The 21,761-nt window shown below is 47.0% G+C and overlaps 1 protein-coding gene across 2 annotated transcripts in view; it reads left to right on the forward strand.

Annotated features, from left to right (window-relative positions):
- Positions 1-21,761, forward strand: part of ENTPD2 (ectonucleoside triphosphate diphosphohydrolase 2) — a 112,073-nt gene that overhangs the window by 64,900 nt on the left and 25,412 nt on the right. For both annotated transcript variants that reach the window (XM_073640619.1, XM_073640618.1), the window contains 3 exons: positions 295-412; positions 858-1,008; positions 2,881-3,040. In XM_073640619.1, coding sequence (XP_073496720.1) covers positions 295-412; positions 858-1,008; positions 2,881-3,040 — 429 coding nt within the window. The remainder of the gene's footprint in view (positions 1-294; positions 413-857; positions 1,009-2,880; positions 3,041-21,761) is intronic.

Raw genomic sequence — 21,761 nt, forward strand, 5'->3', positions numbered from 1 at the left:
TTGTTGGTACAACTTGCCAGTCAAACCCAAAATATGCATGCATGTTGTTTATTTTTTAATTTAAAAAACAATCTAAATTATGCCTACAGAGTATAATTTTCAAAAGATTCTTGGTTGAAATGGTTAACATAATCTCATCCAGACTGTGTGGAAAAATTGGCAAAGAAACATATTTGAAAACTGCACTTTCAGTCTAACAACAATAATACTGTCCCTATGTACAAGAATATAACTGTCATACTAATCCATATGCTTATTTCATTTATTTATTACAAGCACTATTTTCTCCTACAGTATGGTATTGTGTTGGACGCAGGCTCCTCCCACACCGCACTATTTATATACAAGTGGCCGTCGGATAAAGAAAATGACACTGGTATTGTGAGCGAGCACAGCATGTGTGATGTACATGGTGAGTAAAAGCAACTCCCAAGCTTCCACCCATCTATTTCTTTACATGAGACTGTGATTTTTTGTCTTTAGCCTGTGCTACAATTCATCTGTTTCATCAGAGGTGTATTCTCCAGAGGTGCTCTATCTCCTATAACTGGGACAACCAGTTAAAATTCTGTGCCATTTTTATGTACTATGGATGGCTCTTTTAAGCTTTTCATTCATTTCAGTTAAAGGTACAAACTAGATTGAAATGGCTATAAATCTTTGGTAAGAACTAGAAGTTTTAGAGTTGTACCTCAGGGTGATTTATCAGACATTTTGAAAATTAAACAAATAACTGGAAACACATGGAGATCATATATTTATACATAAGTGTTCCTGCTGTCATGCTTTCATTGTACAAGAATCTGTTTCCGATAGTGACTATTACTCCTGACCGTGGATTTGACATCTGTTGTTAGGTCCCGGGATATCCAGCTATTGGCAGAATCCACCTAATGCAGGAAAGAGTCTGGAGAGCTGTCTGCAGAAGGCTGTGAACGATATTCCCTCTAGTCGACATTCCATCACTCCCCTATACTTGGGCGCAACGGCAGGGATGAGACTACTGAAGTATGTACCGGAAGACAGCCCAGGTCTTAATTCTTCACGAATGGAAGACTGACCAAATTATACAGAATTCTTTCACTCGTATTAATGCGTTACCTGCTTCTTTTTCTCTTATTTTGAATATCGACACTAGTAATTTCTTAATCCTGTTATGAAGATACTTGGCTCAGGGCTTATCTTGTAATATTTTGTTCAGTACAGGAAGACATCTGCTCCAAAGACCACCCATACTGAATTCCTGAGATGTTGAGTTGCGCACCAATCATTCAAAAAATATAAACTTAATCTAATGATTCATACAATAAATTAAATTCCCACTCCTACAGAGCTGCATACTGACACACCCTGGTCTTGGGTTACATTGGTGGAAAATGTTGCCAAGTGATCACATGATTCTCCTGACTTCCTAAAGTTAAACATAACTGAATGTGAACCTATTAAAGGGCAACACCAGTCACCAAAGATATTATCATTGTCATAGAAAACAGGGAGAGGATATGTTTTAACTTTATGAGTTAAAGAAGCAGTCCCACTTATAAATAAGATAATAAAAGTGTCATGTGTCTGGGTTCAAACCCTTAAGCCTGTGCTTTGTGGTCAGCTTCTCTGTCCACTGAGCCACACCAGATACACCTTTTCTCTGGGTGTTTAGTTTGTTATCCTTGTTACAGTCTTTTTAGAGTAACAGGTATTTTCATTAAGGATGAAAAAGAAAGAGCAGCAGCACTGTCCCTTTTTAATATAGTGTAATCGAGGAAGGGACTCGTGGTCCAGACTAAACTAAATAGAACTATATCTGATTGGACTCATTGCCGGGTCAAAATAAATAACACTGCAGCAAGACCTACGGTCTCATTTTCTTTATTTCTGGTGCTGAGGTTTCTACCTTGAGGTGTTTTCATTTACTCATTTGTCTGTCCTATCACCTTTTGTGTGTGACTTTATATACTTTCCTCCTACTGGTGATAGTCTCATTTAGATGTCCAGCCATACTGCTGTAGTTCAAGCCAGTTGGTGAAAGACCAGTTAGGGTTTATCTCTCTGCTGTTTATGTTGTTTGCCCTGCATCTATCTTCTGTTTCTTTTCAGGGAGCAGGCAGCATATTCTCTATTCTCTACCATACGTACTTTATCCTTTTATTTTGTAATTCATGTTTGTTTTCTATTTCAGCCCACTTTCCCTTCTGTAGGTAATTTGCAATCTGCGCTTCCCTTCGGTTCTTTAGGAAGAACTTGAAGCGCTCGATGGCCTTTCAAGCAGCATAGGTTAGAGTTGCCATAGTCTGGTCTGTGGTTAGGGCTATCTACGTAAGCTCACGTAGGAATCACTAGGGACTGCGGAGTCAGGATCTCTAGTCTGTACAGGAACCGACAAGGTCAGTTGCAATTTTTAGTGTGTTACCTATTTTCCCGAGTGAGTTGCTACACTATCATAACAAAAAAGAAGCCAATTTCACCAGCAAGCACAAGCAACAATAATGTTTTTCACCTGGACAGGAAGTGATGACCTGTGATTAACTGCAGTGGTCAGAAGAATGTCAGAAGAATGTCATGTCAGCACTTCCTGTTCCAGCAAAGATTGAGGCTTCTTTTTAAATTCCTTGCTTTTTGAAAATTGTTTTTTTGCAAGGTGGATAACCATTTTATGAAAGATGCCTCACTAACTAGGTTTAGTTTTATGTACAAGAGTAGAACTATCATAACACCGCCCCCCCCCATATTTAAAAGAATATAACCACAATAATACTACCCCCACAGAGTAATTTGCTAAAGCTGGTGCCACAAGGCATAACAACATGCAATTATGGCCATCATGTAGAATAAAGTAAAGTTGTGACTTGCAGATCTCAGCCGCTTGTTCCTTTTTATTCACAGCTGGACCAATCAAAGCGCATCTGACCATGTACTAGAAGCTGTGAGCAACACAATGAAGTCCTATCCTTTTGAATTCCGTGGGGCCAAGATACTTTCAGGACAGGATGAGGGGGTGTTCGGCTGGGTCACAGCCAACTACCTTCTGGAGAACTTCATCAAGGTATGAACCAGTACTTGTAGCAGATACAGTATCATGCAGTACATTTTGATGACCCCTATATTGCAATGTTAGAACTGTGCATGTGTCTTTTGCCTGTGTACCTGTCAGTTTTTATAGCTGTTGACCGCTTTCTCTTTTAGTTCAGCTTTCCTTACGAACTCAGAAGAACTCCATATAATGACTGCTGATAGAGAAGCATGTGACTAGACCAGTCCATCATACTCCTCCAATTAAAGAAAAAAAACACCTCACATAGAAAAGATGCTATGCTATTGGAAGAGGCTGGTGGTCTGGATACTTGCTTAGCCATTAGCCCATGTTCACACTGCAATATTTGAAAAGTACTTCACATCAATATTTGAAAGTCAAAAATGCAGAAGTGGTGCAAATGTTTCAATTATACTTATTCCCCGGTTATTACTCTCCTGGTTTTGGCTTGCAAATGCTTATCTAAAATACTGACCTGAGAATGTGGCAAAACATGTACAGAAGAGTTAATAAGAGATGAGGCCAATCCCTTTAATGTCCAATTTGCATTATATTTAATAATCGGGTTGTACTGATATGTGGGTGAATATTTATTTATTTATTTATTTTTAATAGCATAAGCATGATCCAATTGGCTTTGATCGTGCATGGAGAGTCAGCCAAGAGTGCCAACTTTACAGGAGCAACTATTCATTGCCTCTGGGCTGTTGGCATCCAGTCTTGGGTTGTCTTTCGCTTTGCCGAGTTTTTAAGATGGTAGATAAAAGGGAAAACATTATTGGCGCATTATCAGGGCTTAATAAAAGACGAGACATTTGGGCATGGCTTTTGTGGCTGATGCCAGCATGTAAATAGACAGGAAGAAGGTGGGGTGTTCTATCTCAGTTCACCGGGAGGTCTGATCTGGTGAAATTTGTAGGTTGGTCACGTTCTAATGAACAATTAAATCAAATGCAAACAAACCACTACAATAAGGGTACATTTTAGGTTTAAAGATCCAAGTTGTATGAGGCAAGCCTGAGTTTGTCCATGTTGAGATTGCAGGTAGCAATCTGCATTCGCTCCCTTAGCGGCTGACTTTAGTTTTTTATTTTGGATTGCTGTAGACATTTGGGACAGGTATTGCAAAGTTGCAGCTAGTTTCGGTTGAGCTGTATATAATATGTTAAAGCGTTATATTTTTGTAAGGGAAACAATTGCTCAGCAAATTACCATACAAATGGAGTTCAAAAGGAACATGTGCTGCTACTACCCATTGATGGAAATGGGCATCAATTAGCTAGGTCAACAGATCCACATCACCCAGCAGAATGATTGTTAGACCCCCCCCTCCATTAAAGATAAGAGTACAAATTGCTGCTCACTAGGGTTCCCACCACTGGGACCCATAGCGATCCTGCAATTGGGGCTTTAGAACCCAGAGACCAAAGCTTGGCAGTGCTGTCCTGGATAGAGCAGAACTGCAAATGCTCAGCCTAAGCGGCATTCATTGTCTATAGGACTGATGGAAATGGCTGAGCATTGCACTTGGCAGGCAGTTTCATTATCAACAAATGGAGCGGAGGCCAAGCATGTGAACTTGCTCTCCATGCAGAACAGGGCAACAGAACGCAAAGCCCTGATCTCAGGATTGTTGTGGGTCCCAGCAATCAGCAATTCATCCCATATCTTGTAGCTAAGGGATCATTTGTTATTTGAGAATAACCCTTTAATAAGTTATTACGCTTTCTTTCTAAATGCTACGTTTTTCAGCTTCTATATAGTTAGGTCCAGAAATATTTGGACAGTGACACAAGTTTTGGCATTTTAGCAGTTTACCAAAACATATTGAAGATACAGTTATATAACCAATATGGGCTTGAAGTGGAGGCTCTCTGCTTTAATTTTAGGGTATTCACATCCTAATTTGAGGAATTATAGCTCTTTAATATATACCTGCCTCTTTATTTATTTATTTATTTATTTATTTAAATGGACGAAAAGTAATTGGACAGATATTTCAAAAGCTCTTTAATGGAATTTTTCCTCGTTAATCCATCATTAATTAAGCATGTAAAAGGTCTGGAGCTAGTTTCAGGTGTGGCATTTGCATTTTTTAACCTGTTGCTGTGAACCCACAACATGTGGCTGAAAAAAATAAAAAAAAATCCATCAGAGAGAGTAAAAATGTTAGAAGTGGCCAAATCAACAGTTGGTACATTCTGCAAAAAAGCTTGGCGTCACGGATAACAGCCAGAGGGGTCGCATAGATCCCACGGCTGCCACCAATTTGTCACAGATGACAACTGGGTGGGGGTCACACAGATCCCACCACTGTCACCAGGTTGTCAGAGAGACACAGTTCAGCTGCCTCCAGTCCTCAGGACAATTACGCAGTGGACTGAAGTGTAACGGACAAGACTGTGGCGGCTTCCATTACTAGGCTGGTAATGGGGAAGTTCCAGTGATCATATGGTGTATATACACCTCCGATGCCAACACATGGAATACACACACACACACACACAGCCACAGCCACCTCCACAATAAGAAAAAGAACCACTAGCTGCAGACCACCAATCGTTTACACAGACCCATTAAACACCTGTGACAAGTAGCATATGGCTCCAGGGGTGCGGTTTACAGAGCAAGAGGAACAGCGCTATTACATTTTTATGTGTGTGTATGTATATATGTAAGTAGGTATTAAATAATATAAAATTTTAAACCAGAAGTTTATATACACTAGTAGATGGAGGCCCGATGGTATCGCATCGGGAGGGCGGTAATGTCATGATGGGGGCAGGCTTTGCAGCGTTGAGAATCCCACCCACCCATGTGCTCACCCATCTATCCACGCTCTCTTTCCCCCATGTGCTGACTTCTCCCATGTGTGCTCTCTTCTTTGATCTGCCTACCCTATGTGCTATCCCCCTTGTCTGCTCTCTCCTTCCTGTGCTGTGTTCTCCCCTCATGTGCTGTCCAGTTTGAGCTCCCCCCCCCTCTGTGCTCTGTCTTCCCCCCCTCTGTGCTCTGTCTTCCCCCCCTCTGTGCTCTGTCTCCCCCCCTCTGTGCTCTGTCTCCCCCCCTCTGTGCTCTGTCTCCCCCCCTCTGTGCTCTGTCTCCCCCCCTCTGTGCTCTGTCTCCCCCCCTCTGTGCTCTGTCTCCCCCCCTCTGTGCTCTGTCTCCCCCCCTCTGTGCTCTGTCTCCCCCCCTCTGTGCTCTGTCTCCCCCCCTCTGTGCTCTGTCTCCCCCCCTCTGTGCTCTGTCTCCCCCCCTCTGTGCTCTGTCTCCCCCCCTCTGTGCTCTGTCTCCCCCCCTCTGTGCTCTGTCTCCCCCCCCTCTGTGCTCTGTCTCCCCCTCCCTCTGTGCTCTGTCTCCCCCTCCCTCTGTGCTCTGTCTCCCCCTCCCTCTGTGCTCTGTCTCCCCCTCCCTCTGTGCTCTGTCTCCCCCTCCCTCTGTGCTCTGTCTCCCCCTCCCTCTGTGCTCTGTCTCCCCCTCCCTCTGTGCTCTGTCTCCCCCCCCTCTGTGCTCTGTCTCCCCCCCCTCTGTGCTCTGTCTCCCCCCCCTCTGTGCTCTGTCTCCCCCCCCTCTGTGCTCTGTCTCCCCCCCCTCTGTGCTCTGTCTCCCCCCCCTCTGTGCTCTGTCTCCCCCCCCTCTGTGCTCTGTCTCCCCCCCCTCTGTGCTCTGTCTCCCCCCCCTCTGTGCTCTGTCTCCCCCCCCTCTGTGCTCTGTCTCCCCCCCCTCTGTGCTCTGTCTCCCCCCCCTCTGTGCTCTGTCTCCCCCCCCCCTCTGTGCTCTGTCTCCCCCCCCTCTGTGCTCTGTCTCCCCCCCCCCCTCTGTGCTCTGTCTCCCCCCCCCCCTCTGTGCTCTGTCTCCCCCCCCCCTCTGTGCTCTGTCTCCCCCCCCCCTCTGTGCTCTGTCTCCCCCCCCCTCTGTGCTCTGTCTCCCCCCCCCTCTGTGCTCTGTCTCCCCCCCCCTCTGTGCTCTGTCTCCCCCCCCCCTCTGTGCTCTGTCTCCCCCCCCCCTCTGTGCTCTGTCTCCCCCCCCCCTCTGTGCTCTGTCTCCCCCCCCCTCTGTGCTCTGTCTCCCCCCCCCTCTGTGCTCTGTCTCCCCCCCCCTCTGTGCTCTGTCTCCCCCCCCTCTGTGCTCTGTCTCCCCCCCCCTCTGTGCTCTGTCTCCCCCCCCCTCTGTGCTCTGTCTCCCCCCCCCTCTGTGCTCTGTCTCCCCCCCCTCTGTGCTCTGTCTCCCCCCCCCTCTGTGCTCTGTCTCCCCCCCCTCTGTGCTCTGTCTCCCCCCCTCTGTGCTGTCTCCCCCCCCCTCTCTGTGCTCTGTCTCCCCCCCCCCCACTCTGTGCTCTGTCTTCTCCTCTCATGTGATCTCTTCTTTAACCTGTGTACCCCATGTACTCTATCCCTTGTCTGCTCTCTCTCTCCCTGTGCTGTCTTCTTCCATCATGTGTTGAGAGCACCGCCGGGATCAGCCGAATGATTCACTGCGCGGAATTCGCGCAGGCGCAGTAAATCACATCACCGCCATCTTTGTACAGGCAGATAGCGGCGTCACATTAAAACTGCGCATGCGCTCCTCCTGTACAAAGATGGCGGTGGTCAGTGAATCATTCGGCTGATCCCGACGTCGGCGTGTTCGCGACGGTGTTCTGCTGGTGGTACCACGCAAGAGGCTGGTACCACCAGCGGTTTCCATATTGAGACACCCATCACTTTATAATTATAGATATAAAAAGACACACATGCATGTTTATCTCAATATCTGACATGAAATCAGAATAAACCTTTCCCGTTTAGGGTCAATTAGGATTACCATAATTTTTTATATTTTGCCAAATGCCAGAATAATGAGAGAGAATGTCTTAAGGCATTTTTATTACTGTAAAGTCAAAAGTTTACATACACTAAGATTACTAAGCCTTTAAACAATTCTGGACTGCCCATATGATGTCATGTATTAGGAAGCTTCTGATATTTTTTGGGCAACAACTGAGTTAATTAGGGGCACACCTGTGGATGAATTTTAATGCACACCTGAAACACACTGCTTCTTAATTTTTGGAGCCATGTCCTGTGGTCTGATGAAACTAAAATTGAACTTTTTGGGCATAATGACCATCGTTATGTTTGGAGGAAAAAGGGAGAAGCTTGGAAGCCTAAGAACACCATCCCAACTGTGAAACACGGGGGTGGCAGCTGCAGGAGGGACTGGTGCACTTCACAAAACAGATGGCATCAAGAGAAAAGATGATTATGTGGCAATACTGAAGCAACATCTCAAGACATCAGCCAGGAAGTTAAAGCTTTACCGGAAATGGGTCTTCAAATAGAGAATGACCCGAAGCATACTGCCAAAATGGTAACAAACTGGCTTAAGGATAACAAAGTCAATGTTTTGGAGAGGTCATCACAAAGCTCTGATCTCAATCCTATTGAAAATTTATGGGCAAAGCTGAAAAGGCAGATACAAGGAAGGCGACCTACAAACCTGGATCAGTTACACCAGTTTTGTCAGGAGGAATGGGCCCAAATTCCGACCAACCCAAGTCATTCCGTTTAAGGGCAATGGTACCAAATACTAATGAAATGCATGTAAAATTTTGACTTTTCAGTAAGTAATAAAAATGCCTTAAAACATTGTGTCTCTCTCTGTGTGTGTGTCTCTCTCTGTGTGTGTGTCTCTCTCTGTGTGTGTGTCTCTCTCTCTGTGTGTGTGTGTGTGTGTGTCTCTCTCTCTCTCAATATTCTGGCATTTGATTTGGAAAATATTAAAAATTATGGTAATCCTAATTGACCTAAAACGGGAAAGGTTAATTCTGGTTTATTGTCAGATATTGAGGAAAAACATGCATACCGGTGCTTCTCACAAAATTAGAATATCCTCAAAATTTTATTTATTTCAGTTCTTCAATACAAAAAGTGAAACTCATTATAGCATAGAGTCATTACAAACAGAGTGATCTATTTTAAGTGTTTATTTCTGTTAATGTTGATGATTATGGCTTACAGCCAATGAAAACACAAAAGTCATTATCTCAGTAAATTAGAATACTTTATAACTGCTTGAAAAATTATTTTAAAATCCAAAATGTTGTCCTACTGAAATGTATATTCAGTAAATGCCCTCAATACTTGGTCGGGGCTCCTTTTGCATCAATTGCGGCATCAATGCGGCAATGTGGCATGGAGGCGATCAGCCTGTGGCACTGCTGAGGTGTTATGGAAGCCCAGGCTGCTTTGATAGGAGCCTTCAGCTCGTCTGCATTGTTGGGTCTGGTGTCTCTCATCTTCCTCTTGACAATACCCCATAGATTCTCTATAATAGATTCTCTATGGGGTTAAGGTCAGGCAAGTTTGCTGCCAATCAAGCACAGTGATACTGTTGTTTATAAGCCAGGTATTGGTACTTTTGGCAGTGTGGACAGGTGCCAAGTCCTGCTGGAGAATGACATTTCCATCTCCAAAAAGCTTGTCGGCAGAGGGGAGCATGAAGTGCTCTAAAATTTCCTGGTAGACGGCTGCACTGACTTTGGTCTTGATAAAACACAGTGGACCTCCACCAGCAGATGACATGGCTCCTCAAACCATCACTGATTGTGGAAACTTCACACTAGACATCAAGCAGCTTGGATTGTGGCCTCTCCACTCTTCCTCCAGACTCTGGGACCTTGATTTATTCGGTCGTCCATGACAGCACCAGGATCCGCCCATCAAGGACAGGAAACCTACAGGTTAAAAAGGGCGGCCCTCTCTTCCCGCCTCAGTTTAGGTTTCCTGTCCATGATGGGGGACCTTGCAGGCTTACCTGCAGAAGATGGACTCCTGTCCCAGAGAGGGCCACAGCAGGTGGTTGGAGCCGGTCCGTCCCGGTCCTCTGGAGACGCCACGGCAGGGCTCATGGGGGCGCCTCCGTGAGCGTTGCGGCAGGCGCGACATCGCCTCACGGGAGGTAGATGTCCGCCAGGTGTGGGGCCGCTAGCGGGCTTCCTCCCCCCCCCCCCGCTACCGCTTGCAGGAGATCCAGGTCGCGCCGGCGGCGCACGTGACGGGCGCGACCTTCTGACGCGACTTCCGGTGCGCCGGGCAGGAAGCCCTGTGACGTCACCGGAAGGGGCGGGGCTCGTTTGAATTTTTTGGCGCGAGCAGCTGAACGCCGGGGGATTGAGGACCTGGCGGAGAGTAGCCCACCTGGATCCCACCTGGACCTGGGGAGGAAGACCAAGGAGCAGGTAACGAACGCCCTCCTGGGTAAAAAAAAAAAATAAAAAAAAAAAAGGAAACACACACCCACACATGGTACCGGTATGGCCAGTATATAAAGAGTCTGGTAACATACAGAGGTGCTTCCCAGCCCATTCTTACATTGTAAGCTATGGAAGATTCACAGGAGCTGTCACCTAGGCAACAACATCTGCTGCAGGAGCAGCCCTCTGGGGAGCCCTCACAACTAGTGGCGCAGCGTCATTCCCGGCTAGGGTCTGGTCGTACAACTAGAAGAGCTACCACTAAGAGCAGGAAGGACGGTCCGGTGCGGTGTGATTCCTCGCCATGCATGCTGGATTCTTCTGCTTCTACGGTACCGAAGGTTCTGTGGGGTGAGTGGAATCTTCGTGAAAGTTCTACTAATGTTTCCTCCTTCTTTCTATCTATGACTTTCTTTTAGAGCAAGAAATGTTCCTCGAAGTCCAAGCACAGAGATTGCCTTATGCAGCTGTCCACTCCCTGATTCATAGCAAAAGGTTATGTCAGCTTTGTATCAGCAAAATGATATCGGAGGAGACCCCAGATTTTTCCCTAGGCCTAAGAACTTTAATAAGGGAAGAAATAGGCAAAGCATTGCAAGGTTCAGAGTCTGGGCATATTCCTCAAGAAACCCAGCCGGGTTCAGACTCTGAGCGATCGGTCGCTTCCTCCTCCGCCTTCTCTTCTTCTGATAGTGAGCCAGACAGACAGTGCTTCCCCCTGAAGGAGGTCGATGCCGTAGTAAAAGCCGTCCGATCTACAATGGGGATAGTGGACTCGAGGGTAGAGAAGTCAGCTGAGGATGTTATGTTTGGTGGTCTGGGGCTAAAGAAGAGAAGGGTCTTTCCAGTAAATTCAAGGGTGAAAGACCTCATTGATAAGGAGTGGAGAAAGCCTGACAAGAAGGGTAGTGTTCCTCCATCCTTTAAAAGGACATATCCGTTTGAGGATGCTATGTGTTCCTCCTGGTTAAAAGCACCCAAGCTGGATGTTGCTGTTACTAAAGCAGCGAAAAGAACTTCCCTCCCGTTCGATGATATGGGTGCATTGAGAGATCCCCTAGACAGACGGGCTGATACTTTCCTGAAAGGGGCATGGGAGACAGCTGCGGGAGCACTGAGACCAACAGTAGCAGCTACCTGTACGTCCAGAGCCCTGATGGTGTGGCTTGAACAGCTAGACAGTCAGTTGAAGGATGGGACTTCTAGGAAAGACATTATTTCTTCCCTTCCACTGGTTCAGGGGGCGGCAGCTTTTCTTGCTGATGCATCTGTGGACTCGGTGAGGTTGGCAGCAAAGTCAGCAGCACTGTCAAATGCTGCTCGGCGAGCCTTGTGGATTAAAAGCTGGCCAGGGCATTTACAGACTAAGTCCAGACTGTGTACAATCCCGTGTGAAAGGGAATACCTCTTTGGTCAGACCATGGATGACTTATTGGAGAAAGCGGGGGACCCTAAGAAGGGGTTTCCATCAGTACCTCTACCCTCCTTTAAGAGATCGTTCCGGAAGAGGAAATTTTTCCGGAAGAGATATTTCAGGGAGCAAGACAAGTCTGATGAAAGAGGTCGAAAAGATAGAGGTCTACTCTTTGGTCCGTCTCCAAAAATTGAGCAGAAGCCAGGGGATACACAATCAGCCCAGGTGGGAGGGAGATTGTCATTTTTTTGTCCCAGCTTGGGAACAGATTTCTCATAGTAATTGGATTTTGAGCCTGATTAAGTATGGTCTTAAGTTTCAATTTAAAGCATTGCCTCACAAAAGGTTCATGGTTGTTCCCTCCAGTTCTTCCCCAGAACGCCAGGCTGCCCTCGTTTCGGAAGTACAAACCCTAATAAGAAAGCACGTCCTGATTGAGGTTCCGGAAGCTGAAAAGGGTCTTGGTTTCTACTCCCCGCTCTTCTTGATTCCGAAACCGGATGGAAGTTTCAGGACAATTATAAATCTGAAATCCCTGAATAATTTCCTTAAAATACACACCTTTAAAATGGAGTCTTTAAAATCCGTAATAAAGTTACTTTTTCCCCACTGCTATATGGTAGTGCTCGATCTCAAAGATGCGTATTACCATATCCCAATTCATAGTGATTACCAGAAATACTTGAGGCTGGCCATTAGACGGGGTGGTTAAACACTTCCAATACACTGCACTCCCCTTCGGTTTAGCTATAGCCCCACAGGTTTTTACTAAAGTAATGGCGGAAGTTATGGCCCATATAAGAGAAAGGGACATTCTAATTATCCCTTACCTGGATGATCTCCTGATAGTGGGGAATTCGTTGGTTCAATGCGAGACCCACCTGCAGGAGACCATGTCGGTCTTAAAGAGTTTGGGGTGGTTTCTAAATTTAGAAAAATCTAGACTATCTCCACTCAAGGTACAACAATATCTGGGGGTCATATTAGATTCCCGGAAACAGCTATGTTGTCTTCCAGAAGAGAAAATTGATAGAATCCGGGAGTTGGTAGAACAATGTATAGGTAAACCTTCTATGTCACTCCGTAAGGCCATGTCACTATTGGGAACCTTCACCTCCACTTTTCCTGCGGTTCGTTGGTCACAATTGCATTCAAGAGCCTTTCAGTGGGATGTGTTGTACAAAAATGCAGCTTTAGAGGGGCATCTAGACCGTAAGTTTACGCTAGGTCCTCGTGCCATATGGTCCCTTCGTTGGTGGTTACGACAAGACAATCTTGCTAAAGGGGTTCCCTGGGAATGTAGTCCAACTGCAGTCTTGTCCACTGATGCAAGTGCTACAGGTTGGGGAGCTCACTTTGAAGGGAAATTAGTGCAGGGAACCTGGTCAAGCAGTGAGCAACAGTTGTCATCAAATGTTAAGGAGCTTCTGGCGGTGCAGCATGCGTTCAACGAGTTCCTTATATATTTTCAGGACCAGCATGTCCGTGTACTCTCGGACAATCAAGTCACGGTAGCTTACATAAACCACCAAGGGGGAACCCGCTCAAGAAACTTGATGAGGGTAGCGAACGCACTTCTGCTGAAAGCCGAAGATCACTGTCTCTCTCTTTCGGCTACTCATCTAAAAGGCAAGGAAAACATCGCAGCGGATTTCCTCAGCCGTACTTCTGTAAAAGAAGGAGAGTGGTCCCTAAATACACAAATATTCTCCAGAATCGTAGAAATGTGGGGCCTTCCGACTGTGGACTTATTCGCAACAAGAGCCAATCGGAAAGTGGAAAATTTTTGTTCCTTAGACCCCAGAGAAGGACCCCTGGCAGTGGACGCCTTTATGGTTCCCTGGAGGTTTCCTCTGGCATATGCCTTCCCTCCCATGATCCTGCTCCCAGCGGTGATAAAAAAGATCAGGGCAGACCGGGCCAGAGTGATACTCGTATGTCCCTTTTGGCCCAAAAGACCGTGGTTCCCTTGTCTCCGGAAGATGTCCATATCAGATCCCTGGGTTCTTCCGGAGATTCCGGACCTCCTCACTCAATTGCCACTTTCCCATCCTCCAACCCTGAGTCTACATTTGACGGCGTGGAATTTGAGAGGGTGTTATTGACCAACAAAGGATTCCTAGCAAATGTAGTGAATACTCTCCTGGCTAGCAGAAAACCTGTTACCACCCGTATTTATGCCAGGACCTGGAGGAAGTTTCTGTCCTTTGCAGAAGTTAAGGTGGAGGAGGGGCCCCCTATTGGGAAAATTCTGGAATTTCTGCAGCGAGGCTTAGAATTAGGTCTCACTACCAGTACCTTGAAAGTACAGGTGTCGGCGTTGGGAGCTTTATTTTCTTCCAATATTGCAGATAACTATTGGATAGGCCGTTTTATAAAAGCTTCCTTTAGGTGTAGACCCATTACCAAAGCAAAGATGTCTCCCTGGGATTTGAATTTTGTCTTAGATGCCTTGACCAGTCCTCCTTTTGAGCCACTAGATTTAGTCTCCCCCAAAATTATTTTCCTAAAGACGGTCCTGTTAGTAGCCCTAACTTCAGCCAGGAGAGTCAGTGCCCTACAGGCCCTTTCAATATGCCCTCCATTCACGCAAATTCTGGACGATAGGCTGGATCAGGTTTTAATATAATCCTTTCTTCCTAAAGTGGCCACTCGATTCCATAGAACCCAGGAAATAGTTCTCCCAACTTTTTGCTTTCCGCCCAAAAATCAAAAAGAGGAGAGACTTCACACTTTAGACGTTAGGAGGTGCGTACTAAGGTACTTAGAAGTATCACATGGCTTTAGAAAGGATAAGTCCCTATTTATTTGCTATCAGGGGGCTAGGAAGGGTTGTAAGGCCTCAAAGGCTACAATCGCTAGATGGATCAAGGAGGCCATTTCCCTCGCATACTCCTCAGGGGATAAAGAGATACCGGAGGGATTGAGGGCGCATTCTACCAGAGCGGTGTCAACCTCCTGGGCGGAGAAGACAGGGCTTTCCATTGAGGAGATTTGTAAGGCTGCCACTTGGTCTTCTCCCTCTACTTTCTATAGGCACTATAGATGGGATCTGGGTGGCTCTGCAGATCTCACTTTCGGGAGAAGGGTGCTTCAAGCTGTGGTCCCTCCCTAATTTCCTTCGTCTCTGTAATTCTCTCACGTGGTGCTGTCATGGACGACCGAATAAAGCCTTAGTTACTTACCGGTAACGGGATTTTTTGGAGCCCATGACAGCACCCGTATATTCCCTCCCTTCACTGGTGTTGTGCACTCCTGTAGATTTGATTTCTTTTTGTGCACCCTTGTGGGAAATTGATGAAAAGTAATGTACTTAATGTGATTATGTTTTGTTATAACTAACCTTGGCGGTACTCTCATGCTCTGTTAACTAAACAGAGGCGGGAAGAGAGGGCTGCCCTTTTTAACCTGTAGGTTTCCTGTCCTTGATGGGCGGATCCTCTCTCTCACGTGGTGCTGTCATGGGCTCCGAAAAATCCCGTTACCAGTAAGTAACTAAGGCTTTCCAAATGAAATGCAAAATTTACTTTCATCTGGAAACAACACCTTGGACCACTGAACAACAGTCCAGGTCTTTTCTCCTTGGCCCAGGTAAGACGCTTCTGGCGTTGTCTATTGGTCATGAATGGCTTGACACAAGGAATGCGACACTTGTAGCCCATGTCCTGGTGACGTCTGTGTGTGGTGGCTCTTGAAGCAATGACTCCAGCAGCAGTCCACTCCTTGTGAATCTCCCCCAAATGTTTGAATGGCCTTTTCTTAACAATCCTTTCAAGGCTGTGGTTATCCCGGTTGCTTGTGCACCTTTTTCTATCACACTTTTTCCCCTTCTCCCATGACAGCACCACCTGAGAGAGGGTATCCGCCCACCAAGGACAGGAACCTACTGAATAAAAAGGCGGTACCTCTCCTCCGCATCAGTTTTTGGTTCCTGTCCCTGATGGGAGCCTCACCAGGTGGTACCTCACGTACCTGGATTATGGACGGTGCGGCCTGGAGGCCGTGGAAGCAGCAGATGGTCCCTGTTCCCAGCCCGTCTGGCTGCTGCCCGGGTCTGCGTGTGGGGAGGAGGTGCTGTTTTCCTTTAGATGCCTCCCCGCGTGCGCCGGGGCCTGCGGCCGGGTCTGCGCCTCGCAAAGATGAACTGAGCGCGCCGGCCGGCAGGTCTTCCGGGCTGCGCACGTGGGGGTCGCGTCGCACCCTGTGACGGAGCGCGCCGGAAGTCCGGGCTGCGCACGCGCGGGGTGCTGACGCGCCCTATCACGGAGTGCGCCGGAAACCGGGTCTGCGCATGCGCGGGTGGGAAGCTGTCATCCCGCTGCAAGCGCGCCGGGTGCCGCTGGGCTGCGCACGCGCAGAGGCAGGTGGATCTGCGGGTAGCGCGCCAGCTGGCTAAAATTTAAAAAAAAAAGAAAAAGAGAGATGAGCACGCTGCCGGAAGGGGAGGAGCCTAAAGGAGGTGGAGCCCTACTGCTTTTAAGGATGGGGAGCAATCAGGATGGCGGTGTCTGCATCCCCGCCATGATGAATGAGGAACCGCAGTCACCTGGGCAGCAGCTGTCACCGCCACAGGAAGTACAGCAGCAGCCACAGCCATCAAAGCAGCGCAAGCAGCTCAAACAAATGGAACGGGAATCTTCCCATCGACAAAGTCACAGCAGTGAGGGGCGTACGAGTTCCGGCAAGACTGGTCAGAAAAGACTTCGTCAGTCCGCCTCCGCCAGATGGGAGCCCTCATGTGAACGGCAACCACCGCCTCCGGTACCCTAGTCTGAACGGCAGTGTGGTGAGTGATCTTCGTGAAAGTCTCACCTTGAATAATGTGCTCTTCTCTCTCTCTCTCTCTTTTCCTCCTTCTTCTCCTTTTATTTCTTGGGGCAGGAGGCGAAGAAGTGTAGTGCTAAAAATAAAAACAGGGAGTGTGCTTTATGCAAAATCGGTCTTCCCACCTCCTATGCCAAAAACCTATGCTCAGACTGTATTCAGAAAACCATTGCAGAGGAGTCCCCCAGGTTTTCTTTAGAATTAAAGGATCTAATCCAGACAGAGGTCAGAGAGTCTTTAAGAGGCTTAACCTCACTCAAAAAGAAGAAGCGAAAACTAGTTTCTTCAGAATCAGAGGAATCAGTGGAGTCCCGTTTTACGAGAGAACTGCCTTCCTCCTCTAATCACTCCTCATCGTCATCGGAGTCTTCGGATGATAATGGGGGGGGCAGACCTTGTTTTTCGGTTGATAATACTGAGAGACTAGTTAAAGCCGTCAGAGGGACTATGGGTATTACCGATACCAAAGTGCCCAGAACAGTCCAGGATGTTATGTTCGGGGGCTTAGACCAAAGGAGGAGACGCTCATTCCCGGTCAATGACAGGATTAAATCTCTGATAGAAAGGGAATGGAAGAAACCGGAGAGGAAGGGTCAGCTGCCGTCATCCTCCAAGCGGAGGTACCCCTTTGAGGATGAGGATGCGGCTAAATGGGACAAAACCCCTAAGATTGACGTGGCCATTTCAAAATCTTCAAAAAAATCCACTCTGCCCTTTGAGGATTTAGGAGCCTTAAAAGACCCGCTGGATAAAAAAGCGGAGTCCTTCCTTAAGCAAACCTGGGAGTCGTCAGCAGGGGCCCTTAAACCGGCAGTAGCAGCGACCTGCACTGCTAGATCTATGATGATCTGGCTTCAACAATTGGAAGACCAGATCAGGGGGAATGTGTCCAGGGAGAAAATTCTATCAGACCTTCCTCTTGTGCAGGGAGCGGCTGCATTCCTGGCAGATGCATCGGCAGATTCAGTTAGGCTGGCTTCCCGGTCTGCAAACCTCTCTAATGCAGCCCGTAGGGCGCTATGGCTCTAGAGCTGGCCAGGAGATGTGCAGTCAAAGTCTAAACTGTGCTCAATACCTTGTGAGGGGGACTTCTTGTTCGGCAAAGGTCTAGATGACATCCTAGATAAAGCCGCAGACAAAAAACATGGATTTCCCACGGTGTCTGGTTCCCGATTTAACAGTTCCTTTCGGAAGAGAAAATACAGCCGCAGTAAAGCTCCCAGAGACCAAGGTAGCTGGAAAGAAGTTCAAGAGCAGGCCCAAGAACACTGTCAAAATATCAGCCCCCAGAGGTTTAGCGGAACAGATAGCCTTACAGCAGGAAGTTCTCTCTCTGCTCAGGAAAGGAGTTCTGGTGGAAACACCTGCACCCGAGCAAGGAAGAGGATTCTATTCGACCCTCTTCCTAATAAAGAAGCCGGACGGCTCCTTCAGGACCATTGCGAACTTAAAGAGACTGAACGACCATTTAATCTACAGGCCTTTCAAGATGGAAACAATAAAATCAGCCATAAAGATGTTATTTCCGGACTGTTTTATGTGCGTCCTCGATCTGAAGGACGCCTACTACCACGTCCCGATTTTGCCAGATCATCAACAGTTTCTAAGAGTAGCTGTACATTTCGGCAGGCACATAAGGCATTTTCAGTTCGCAGCTCTTCCCTTTGGCATTTCCATGGCGCCGAGAGTCTTCACAAAAATCATTCTGGAGGTCACAGCGCACTTGAGGGAAAGAGATATTTTAGTCATCCCTTATCTGGACGACTTCTTAGTAGTGGGCAGATCAAGTCAACTCTGTGCTCTAGCCCTGGCGGACGTCATGGTCAGTCTAAGACGCCTAGGTTGGCTGTTAAATCTGGAGAAGTCAAGGCTGGAACCAAAGAGGGTTCAGTCTTTCCTGGGTCTCATTCTGGACTCGGAAAACCAAACCTGTCTTCTGCCAGAGGAAAAGAAACTGAAGATCAGATCCCTAACATCTCAGATTGTCAGCAATCCGACCATCACCCTGAGGAGTGCAATGTCTCTGTTGGGTACAATGACGTCTTGCATTCCGGCGGTTCAGTGGGCCCAGCACCATTCCAGATGTCTTCAACAGGAGATTCTGGCAGCGGACAGGCGGCTCAAAGGTCGCCTGAATGGGAAAATATCTCTTCCAGATGTTGTGATCAACTCCCTGGACTGGTGGACATCTCCGGTCAACCTATCTTTGGGGGTTCCTTGGACCTTCCAGGTGTCGGATACAATTACAACAGACGCAAGTGCGGAAGGTTGGGGAGCTCACCTAAGGGATCGTTCTGTACAAGGCCTCTGGTCGGACAGCGAGACAAGCCTCTCTTCCAACATGAAAGAGCTGTTGGCAGCCAGAAACGCGCTAAAAGAATTCAGTTCTGTTCTTCAGGGTCCTCACGTCAGGATAATGTCAGACAACAGATCAACAGTCGCCTACATCAATCATCAGAGGGGTACCAGGTCTCTCCCTCTGATGTTAATAGCGGATCAGATCTTCAGGTTTGCCGAGAGTCGGCTGGTTACGCTCTCGGCACTGCATATAAAAGGGGAAGAGAACATAAAGGCCGATTTCTTGAGTCGTCACATCTTGAAACAAGGAGAGTGGGAGTTGAATCCAGCCGTTTTTCAGCAGATTGTGGATCGGTGGGGACAGCCCCAGATAGATCTGTTTGCAAACAGACACAATCGGAAGACCGAAACCTTTTGCTCCCTGAATCCAAAAGAGGGGGGCGTTTGCGGTGGACGCGCTGCAGATTCAGTGGGATTTCACTCTAGCTTATGCCTTTCCCCCTTTAGTACTGATCCCTACTATCCTGAGGAAGATCCGAGAGGAACGGGCGAGGGTTATATTGATCGCCCCGTTCTGGCCCAAGAGACCATGGTTCACTTGGATGAAGAGAATGTCCCAAGCAGATCCATGGGTTCTTCCGGACATCCCGGATCTCCTCAGGCAGGGCCCAGTCTGTCATCCCCAAAGAACGGGCCTGCATTTGACGGCTTGGATTTTGAGAGGTCGCTATTGACGCAAAGGGGGTTTTATCCAGATCTTGTTACTACCCTTCTAGCAAGTAGAAAGCCGATAACAACTAGAATCTATGGTAGAACCTGGGCTAAGTTCTTGTCTACCTCGGGTCAGTCTGCCAAAGGGAGGGTTCCTATTGAGGCCATACTAGAATTCCTCCAGAAGGGGTTAAACATGGGACTAGCCACCAGTACTCTTAAGGTACAGGTATCGGCTCTGGGGGCACTGTATAATTATGACTTGGCAGCAAATAGATGGATCATTAGATTTATTAAAGCCTGTCATAGATCCAGACCTATTCCTGTTCCAAGAATGCCTCCTTGGGACCTTAATTTAGTTCTGGAAGCATTAACCAAACCTCCCTTCGAGCCCTTAGAGAAGGTTTCAGAAAAAATCTTAACTTTAAAGACTGCGCTATTGGTGGCCCTGACATCAGCTCGTAGAGTCAGTGACTTACACGCACTATCCGTTAACCATCCATTCACTCAAGTATGTATGGATAGAGTAATCTTAAGACCAGACCCGGCCTATCTTCCAAAGGTAGCCTCCAAGTTCCATAGGACGCAAGTAATCACTCTCCCTTCCTTCTATCCTAATCCTAGGGATTCTGAGGAATATAAGCTTCACACCTTAGATGTTAGGAGGGTGTTAGTCCAGTATTTGGAAGTGACAAAAGCCTGGAGAAAGAGTGACGGTTTATTTATATCCTTTCAGGGGGCTAGGAAAGGACTTAAGGTCACAAGGGGGACCATAGCTAGATGGGTCAGGGATACTATTACCTTAGCCTACTCTTCTAGCAATCTGCCGGTTCCTGAGAACCTGAAGGCCCATTCCACCAGAGCGGTAGCTGCTTCCTGGGCTGAGAAGGCGGATGTGCCCATCGACATTATATGTAAGGCGGCAACTTGGTCATCCCCTGCTACATTTTACAAACATTACCGTCTTGACCTTTCCTCTTCTACTGATCTGTCCTTTGGTAGAAGGGTGTTGCAAGCGGTGATCCCTCCCTCTGGTATTTAATCTCTATAAATCTCTCAGGTGGTGCTGTCATGGGAGAAGGGGAAAAGATCCTAGTTACTTACCGGTAACGGGATTTTACAGAGCCCATGACAGCACCCTATTAATTCCCTCCCCTTTATCACTGTGGTGTGCACTTTTTTTAAGGTGTTTAGTACATATGTTGAGGTGGTGGTTATGTATTAACCTGTCTTCGGAGGCCCTCTCATGCTCTGAAACAAAAAACTGATGCGGAGGAGAGGTACCGCCTTTTTATTCAGTAGGTTCCTGTCCTTGGTGGGCGGATACCCTCTCTCAGGTGGTGCTGTCATGGGCTCTGTAAAATCCCGTTACCGGTAAGTAACTAGGATCTTTTCCTTCCACTCAACTTTCCATTAATATGCTTGAATACAGCACTCTGTGAACAGCCAGCTTCTTTAGCAATGACCTTTTGTGGCTTACCCTCTTTGTAGAGTGTGTCAATGACTGCCTTTGGACATCTGTCAAGTCAGCAGTCTTCCCCATGATTGTGAAGCCTAGTGAAACAGATTAAGGGACCTTTTTAAACGCTTAGGAAGCCTTTGCTGGTATTTTTTGTTAATTATTCTAATTTACTGAGATAATGACTTTTTTTTGTGTTTTCATTGGCTGTAAGCCATAATCATCAACAGTAGCAGAAATAAACACTTGCAATAGATCAATCTGTTTGTAATGACTCTATATAATATGAGTTTCACCTTTTTGTATTGATGAACTCTATATTTCCCAGAGGAGCATTGCAGCTTTAAAAGTCTACTCACCTGATGTGCTTAACACATCACTCTCCGCAAGGAGAAATATTACCCCTAGATATCGGTCTGACGCCTCTCATCCAGCCAAACCAGAACTCACACTTTGCACTGACAAGGGGCAGTACCTCGAAACAGTGTCTGCAAATTGAGTTTCTGGTATTGGCTTTTAGGGTATGTGCACACGATGCAGAAATGCTCAGGATTTTTTCCTGAGCGTTTCTGCATCTCTCTGGCAGGAAAAAACGCATGTGGATTGTACATGCGGTTTCCTGCCAGGGACATGCGGAAATGAAGCGGTCTTCACTTTCATTTCCGCATGCGGGTTGACAAGCGCTTCCCAAGCGATTTTAGCATCACTTGGAAAGTGCTTGTCAACTTCACACTATATAAATCCATGCAACCGGCATGGATTTATATAGTGTGTGAATGTCAAAAAATAAAAA

The sequence above is a fragment of the Phyllobates terribilis genome, unplaced genomic scaffold (genome assembly GCF_046119375.1).
Source record: "Phyllobates terribilis strain yellow unplaced genomic scaffold, ASM4611937v1 Scaffold_7__3_contigs__length_470593459, whole genome shotgun sequence".
NCBI classification, from domain to species: Eukaryota; Metazoa; Chordata; class Amphibia; order Anura; family Dendrobatidae; genus Phyllobates; species Phyllobates terribilis.